This window comes from Arachis hypogaea, chromosome 18 (genome assembly GCF_003086295.3).
Source record: "Arachis hypogaea cultivar Tifrunner chromosome 18, arahy.Tifrunner.gnm2.J5K5, whole genome shotgun sequence".
NCBI lineage: Eukaryota > Viridiplantae > Streptophyta > Magnoliopsida > Fabales > Fabaceae > Arachis > Arachis hypogaea.
Genome location: NC_092053.1, coordinates 80,490,001 through 80,496,945, shown reverse-complemented (window position 1 = coordinate 80,496,945; position 6,945 = coordinate 80,490,001). Strand labels below are relative to the sequence as shown.

General features: G+C 36.0%; 1 protein-coding gene and 2 long non-coding RNA genes across 3 annotated transcripts; all 3 read left to right on the top strand.

Moving 5' to 3' along the window:
• The first annotated feature begins 772 nt into the window (after positions 1-772).
• On the top strand, positions 773-2,808 carry LOC112771615 (uncharacterized). The gene is made up of 6 exons (XR_003187127.3): positions 773-923; positions 1,195-1,250; positions 1,488-1,587; positions 2,041-2,325; positions 2,406-2,451; positions 2,538-2,808. It is a non-coding gene; the product is annotated as an uncharacterized lncRNA (long non-coding RNA).
• A 969-nt stretch (positions 2,809-3,777) lies between these two features.
• Positions 3,778-4,406, top strand: LOC112770120 (uncharacterized). Its single transcript, XM_072224945.1, has 3 exons — positions 3,778-3,846; positions 3,949-4,029; positions 4,230-4,406. The coding sequence occupies exons 1-3, from the start codon at positions 3,778-3,780 to the stop codon at positions 4,404-4,406; spliced, it is 327 nt and encodes a 108-aa protein (XP_072081046.1).
• Positions 4,407-4,807: 401 nt separating this feature from the next.
• Positions 4,808-5,267, top strand: LOC140173003 (uncharacterized). Its single transcript, XR_011876330.1, has 2 exons — positions 4,808-4,909; positions 4,975-5,267. It is a non-coding gene; the product is annotated as an uncharacterized lncRNA (long non-coding RNA).
• The last annotated feature ends 1,678 nt before the right edge of the window (positions 5,268-6,945 follow it).

The window sequence follows — 6,945 nt, the reverse complement described above, 5'->3', positions numbered from 1 at the left end:
ACGGTTTGCACAACCAGGCTATCCTAAGCAGCAATACCGAGTCCACCCACTCTCTCGCTCCGGGGGCAACTGTTCTGGACCCGGTTCTCGAGTCCCCTCTCAAATCAGCTACAATGCGGATGGATACTCGGGCCTGGGACATAACTGCGGCCCGAACCAGCCCGGTAAAACATGACCACCTAAACGATATTCACTACAAGAAAAATACCCATTCAGCCACACTTTTTTTAAGCTATATTTGAAAAGCGTAGCCTATTCTATGAATAGGCTACGCTTTTCTCCGTGTTGCCTTTTTATAAGAGAAAAGGATACACAAATGCGGCATCATTTAAAAAGAGTAGCCTTAGATATTATAGAAATCATTTATAAAGCGTAGCCGTAGGTTGATATCTATAGGTTCAATTTTCGTATCAAAGAGGACGCTTTTAGAGGGTAACCTATTTGTTAAGTTTTGGGTGCGCTTTTGAAGTGTTTTCTAATATATTCATGTATACTTAATGAATTTTTTTTTTCTTTTCAGAAGCCCTCCTCCTTCAGAAACCCGTGCCTTGCTCCCTCTCTTTCAGAAAGCTTCACGCCACCACCACTCACCTTCGCTAACCACTACTCACCGTCACCCTTCTCCTTCGTCTTCACCTTTGCTCACCCTACTCTCTGTCGCCCTTCTCCTTCGTCTTCTCACCTTCGCTCACCACTCACCGAGACATTGAAGCTCTTCTCTCTCAAAGAAAAACCCTAGCCACTGCTCTCTTCTTCAAGCTGTGTTGCCGCCGTCAAATCTGGTCCAGCCACCGTCCCCACCCACACTGCTCCAGCGCCGTCGCAGCTCGTCTTTATCGTCCCATTACGTCGCCTCTGTTCCACGGCCGTTGTCTGTTCCAATTCCATCGCCTGTGCTCCACTGCTCCCTCTCCCTCAACTCGGTTTGAGTTCTGGCCCTCATCTGAGTTTGAATTCTGTCTGTTATTATTTTTTTCTTATTTTTATTGTGTTATTATGATTTAATTGTTGGTGTTGTTGCTGTGTAACTTATAATTGCTCTTGTTGGTGATGTGAATCTGAATAACAGAGAGTGATGACATATTTATTCTAAATCTGAATAGTATTGTTTAAGAGAAAAGTAATAATTAGAGGACATGTATAAAAAATTTTATGTTAAATCTAAATAATATTGATTCTTTCTCCCTTTGTTAGAGGCTATTTCAATAGTAAATAATGCATGCTGGGCTATTGGAGAACTTGCAGTTAAGGTATGTTAATGTTCTAATCACACTCTTGCAGTTATCTAAACTGACCAAGAGTTGAATGGCACTCTTGTTAGACATTAGGATTTGGATATCTTTGAAGAAATCATTATTGCTCCAGCTTTTTGTTTTGGAATAGATTTCTATAACTTGGCGTTAGAGTCTCAGCTCAAATATTCTAATCACACTCTTTCATACAACTCGCATTCATGTATAGTTTCTGATTGTCTTCTTGTTTATTAGGGACTCAACAAGTCACTCATAGAGGGAATAAAGAGGGAAGAGAGGAATTGCTTGTAGTGTTACAGAGCCACATTTAGATCTTGAGGGTGACAATGAGGAGGTACTTTCAGTTTGCTTTGGGTTGGATAATTTGTGAGTTGGTTAATTTGTTGTAACTGTCAGGTTAGTTAGAAATTAGAAGTTAGTTTGTTTCAGATTTTGACAATTTGCTGCACTATATCTATTAGACTAGCATATGTTATAACAGTTATTTTAGTTTCAGAAGTTAGTGTCAATTAGTTTCAAATTCTGATCATTGTAGAACTTAATAGGAAGGAATTTGATTCAAGAGCTGTAATCTTGCATGTTTCTAAATTATAAGTGGTCGGTTCAGTCCCCTATTGCAGCTATTTTCCATTTCTTGAAGATAAGTATTGTTCATAAGTATAGCAATGGTCGTACTAATCAGGTGAGTTGCAGAAGGATCCAAATGTGGGTGTAGATGGTGAACTAGTGAACTAGTGAAGTCAAAGTTTATCAAGTGATTGCCGTAATATTGAATATTGAATGGCAGGGTCAACAAGATTTCACGTTCAGAAATCAGAGGAGGAATGGAGGGCCATTCTCTGTCTGTCTCTGTCTGTCTCCCTCATGAATTCACAGACAGTAGAGAGAGGGCAAGGAATAGAGGAATAGCCAAAGCACCAGGGAGCAAAAACAGGAGTGTTCTTCAAGTTTTTGGCTCTTCATCAACCATAGCACCAAGTGAAAGAGAATGATGGCCAAGGAGGGAGCTGACTGAAGCTTAAGAGGGAGCTGCGTTCCACTCACCCAACTGTTCTTCGAGTTTCTTTGCTAGGTGAGGACAGTAACTTCATCTTCTTTCTTTTCTCCTCTAATTCAAAATTCTGATAATTCTCTTGCTCCATTTTTTTTCAGTTTATTCAATTTCTGTTAACACAACTACCACCACAAGCAAAGAGAGGTGAGTGATTTTCTCTCCTCTGTGTTTAATTTGGTCGAATGGCCTTGTGAAATGTAACCAAAATTTTGATTCTTGGAACGGTTAAGGTTTGGGCTCAAGAGAAAAACAGGGACAAGTCTTGTGTATTTGATCAACAAAGAGGTAAGGGTTAGAATAGTTAGATATTGATTTTAGTTGTATTTGGTGATTAAATGGCAGAAACCTTTCCATTGAGTATGCTTATTGACCAGTCAGCTGCTTGATTCTTGGATCTGTATGTGAATGATTGTTGCTTTCTTAATCAGCACAGTTTACTTTGGAGTGGTAAATGGTAATGTTCTAATAAACAAAAATTAAGTACTAATGGGGACTATTATTCATTTGTCTAGAGTAGTTTACTGATTTCATGTTAATTATTTTTGTTGCATGTGGATTATATATGCTGCAGTATTTTCGTGGCTCATTGCAATTTGTCAACTATTGTAATAACCAATTAGATTGGAAGATGGCGCATCATTAGAATTCCTAGGTGTAAATAAAGGAAGGCATTCAGTTACACAATGAGAAATTACATACTAAATGTGGTATCCCTTGATGATCCGTTTTAGTCGTTTCAGGATACTTTCTTGAGCTAATTCATTCTAAATGTGGTGGTTAGAGTAGTCTTTTTAACATGGTATTTTTAAATTCAATATTCTAACTTAAAAAAACTACTCTGCTTCATTAGTGCTTCTGATCACTCTTGCTGGTTTCATTAGTGAATTTAGTTTATTATGCATATTATTTATTATTATAAGGCATATTATTAGTGCTTTTGATTACTCTTGCTTATTTAATTTTTATTAGTGCTTCTGATCACTTTTGATTCCGAAGGATATGTGTGTGTGTGTGTGGCTTTTGATTTTAGGCAAGGTTGGAGTTCCCCGGCAATTGTTTGTAACAAAAAATCCATCTACCATCCCTTATGAAATCACTAAGGCTGGGATGAAGTTACCATTAAGTACCTATCTTTATTTTCTCATTGAGGTCTGTACTTTCTTTTGATTAGGGTGATGATTATTTAGAACGTGATATGTTTTATTAACTGAGATATATGTAGCATTTCAGAAACAAGCCAATCAACCAGGGTAAACAGAATCTATACATAGACATTTTTTTATTGCTGTTATGCTCCCATATAATTCTCATATAGTTTTTTTTATTATGGTTATGAAATCTGGGTTCTGATTTTCTGGTCTTCTGAAGGATATGTGTGTGTGTGTGTGTGGCTTTTTTCCCTTTTTTCTGAATTACTTAAAATGCACAAGTGTTAGCTTGGATCTGTCTTTTGGTTGGTCATCCTAATAAATGGGGTTGCTTGGTGGTTTAGTATTGAGGGTTGTTCTACCTGCTCTGTTTAACTATTTTGAGGGTACGGTTTATAATATTAGGAGTATGTACGGTCTATTCCAAAGAAATTTCCTTATTATAATTTTGCCCATGAAATTTTCTAACTCCAGTTTCTTTTCACTGGTTTAGGTGGATACCTTTTTGGATTATGATAATTTATCAAAGGGAATTGTCTTTACTACAGATCGGCCATATCAACCAGGTGAGCAGGTAAACATAGATTGAAAGATTGGAATTTGTTATCTAGGATAAAGTTAGCACAAAGCAAACAAGTTCCAAACAAAATGATAAGCTATTAATTGATTAAAGCTTTATTTGACCATGATATTTTTCACCAGTATGGCATCATCGGAGTAGTTTAAGTGTTAAGTCCAAAGATTAGATTTGACTGCTTGTATCATACTACCTAGGTGTTCCTTTCATATGGAAAAAAATCAAATGGGGAGCTTCTATTATCGTATGGGTTTGTTCCAAGGGAAGACGCCAATCCTTGTGATTCAGTTGAGTTGTCAGTGTCACTCAAGAAATTTGATCAATCCTACAAGGAGAAATTAGAACTCTTGAAGAAGTATGGATTATCAGGGTGAGTACCTAGAACTCCAAAATTTTACCACCATTTGTATATGGTTGAAGTTCCTTCATTTTCAATAAGATATTTCCAAAACAATTCTAGTTTTATTTGACATTTTCTAATTTACATAATAGCTTTTCCCATGACAAAGTAACGTCCAAAATATCCATTTTTGAACTGTGGAACACTAATGAAAATAACTAAATGTACTACCATTTTTTTAAGCAAATTCGTTATTTTTTAGAATTTTATTTATTTACTGATATAGCTTCTGTTTTCATAATGGCCATAAGCCCATAACCTTTCGTTTCTTATTCTCTCTTGATGACTTTATATTATCTGATATGCCTTTAAGATATCATTCCGATGAATACTTTTAACTTTAATTGTTACCAACTTATTTTGTTCTATTTTTGGTCTCAATGTTTTCCAATACAGATTACTGGTTGGCCATTGTAGTTAATGGCTTATGCTTATTTAGCTGTTAGTCCTCCAAGCATGATAGCGCGATCTGAAGAGGTATGAACTAAACTAACTTTTCTGATATTGTTGTTGTAGAACTCAACTAGTGATTCTTTTGACAGATGGCTGCAGCAGCATCAAATAAAAGTACTGCCAAGAAAGATTCGAGATATCCTGAAATAGAGGAGCAAGCATTGTGCGAATCCAGTATATCAAAATACAACAATAATTTGTAATCCTCTTTATATTCATTGATACATGGAAAGTAGTAGTTTAGACATGTTTCATTTTTTTTTACTCTATTGTTGAATGATTGTTCAATTGGATAGTTGGATCCATTGTTTTATGTACTAATATATTGTAACATTACAGTGCTTGTGAATCTTTAGAATGTATTTGCTGTCTTTTGCTAGAATATTTTTTAGTTTAATATAATTGTGTATTTATTTTTATTTTATAATATTTAATTTATTTAATTAAACATACATAATTATATATATAATCATATTATTAAATATTATGTTGTACAAAAAATTATTAGAATTTTATATATATATAGAAAATAAAAAAAATAATGAGGGACCTAAGGCTACACTTATATAGAGTAGCTATAGTATACAAAAAAAAAGAGGGACCTAAGGCTACGCTTATAAAAAGTAGCTATGGTATACAATATGGCTACGCTTTACAAGTGATGCAGTAGTGTTAAAAAGCGTAGCCTATTCTAAAAAAATGAAAGTTGAAAAGCGTAGCCTTTGGTCCTGGACAGCATCACTTGAAAAGCGTAGCCTATTCTCAAAAGCCAAAAGCGTAGCCCTTGGTGCAGAAAAGCGTAGCCTTTGAGAATAGGCAACGGCCGAATAGGAATCACTCCAAAAAGCGTAGCCGTAGCCCAAAAAGCGTAGCCGTAGCCTAAGGCATCATTTTTTTCACTTTTGGCTACACTTTTCAAGTGTACCTAAATGGGTGTTTTTCTTGTAGTGATTCAAATTCAAATACTTCCTTTATCTTAGCTAACAAGATAAGATAAGATAACATTTGCAAACTATATAAAGAGAGCCAAGGGCTCCCCCAGATATGACACACATCCCTAACTCTCACCTACCTCTCGGATTCATTCTGACTTGAGTGTCGGAGTGTCATTGCAGGTATTATTCCCTTCGTTCTAAGAGTCCAACCTGTCACGATCAAGGCCAACCAGTTCCCGAGCTCTTTCATAACCGAGACAAGTGACATCTTATACCAAGACATTTTTCTAGTCATATCTCTAATAATTTTTACTCCGTTCTCTTTGCCTATATTTGTGTACCAGAACGTAATTCAAATGGAACCTAACAAACTAGATTCTGTGCAAAACTTTTAGAGCTTAGCTATTATACTCTTGTAATAGTTGTTAACTTCACATAAAAATTTGGCTAATTAGTTCGATGGGTAGATTAAAGAACAATTTGGTTCAAGGTTATAAAAATAAGTAGGAAATTTTTTTTTGAAACAAAGATGCTCAACACTAAGGTGGAGCAAGTAGCAATAACAGTAAAAGTAACACAAACAGAAACTAATTGGCATCTAACAGAACAAACAACCCCATGTCATCTTTGGCATAGCCATCAACAACACAAGGGATCTTTATTCTTCCACTCCTGGTAGCTAAGGAATGACATGCCAGTAATGTCATCTACACCTTTTTCTTTGTTCTGAAATATCCTCCTGTTTCTTTCCAGTCAAACATTCCAGATAACCGCAAAATAGCAAATGAACCAATTTCTGGACTCCTCCTTTCTATTGGTTGCACATGTCCAACATAGAAAATGCTCCTTCGCAGTACCAGAAAAGGACCACTTTCTGCCAAGATGAACTAACCATGCACACCAAACCTGCCAAGTAAATTCACATCCCAGGAATAAGTGATGAATATTCTCAACATCCTTTTTACATAGAACACACATATTATCCTCCTGATTAATTATCCCAAGTCGACACAATCTCTCTTTTGTATGCACCCTGCCAATCAAGGTGAACCACGCAAACAGCTCCACTCTTGGAGAAACTAAGCCCTTCAAAATAGTCTTTGTGAAACTATAACTTGTTATATT

What these genes read in the sequence shown, in the direction of transcription:
- LOC112770120 (XM_072224945.1), top strand. Translation starts at nt 3,778, where the DNA reads ATGGGGTTGCTTGGTGGTTTAGTATTGAGGGTTGTTCTACCTGCTCTG. An exon ending in TTAACTATTTTGAGGGTACG is followed by an intron (nt 3,847 to 3,948) that starts GTTTATAATATT and finishes TCACTGGTTTAG; the next exon opens with GTGGATACCTTTTTGGATTA. An exon ending in CATATCAACCAGGTGAGCAG is followed by an intron (nt 4,030 to 4,229) that starts GTAAACATAGAT and finishes CATACTACCTAG; the next exon opens with GTGTTCCTTTCATATGGAAA.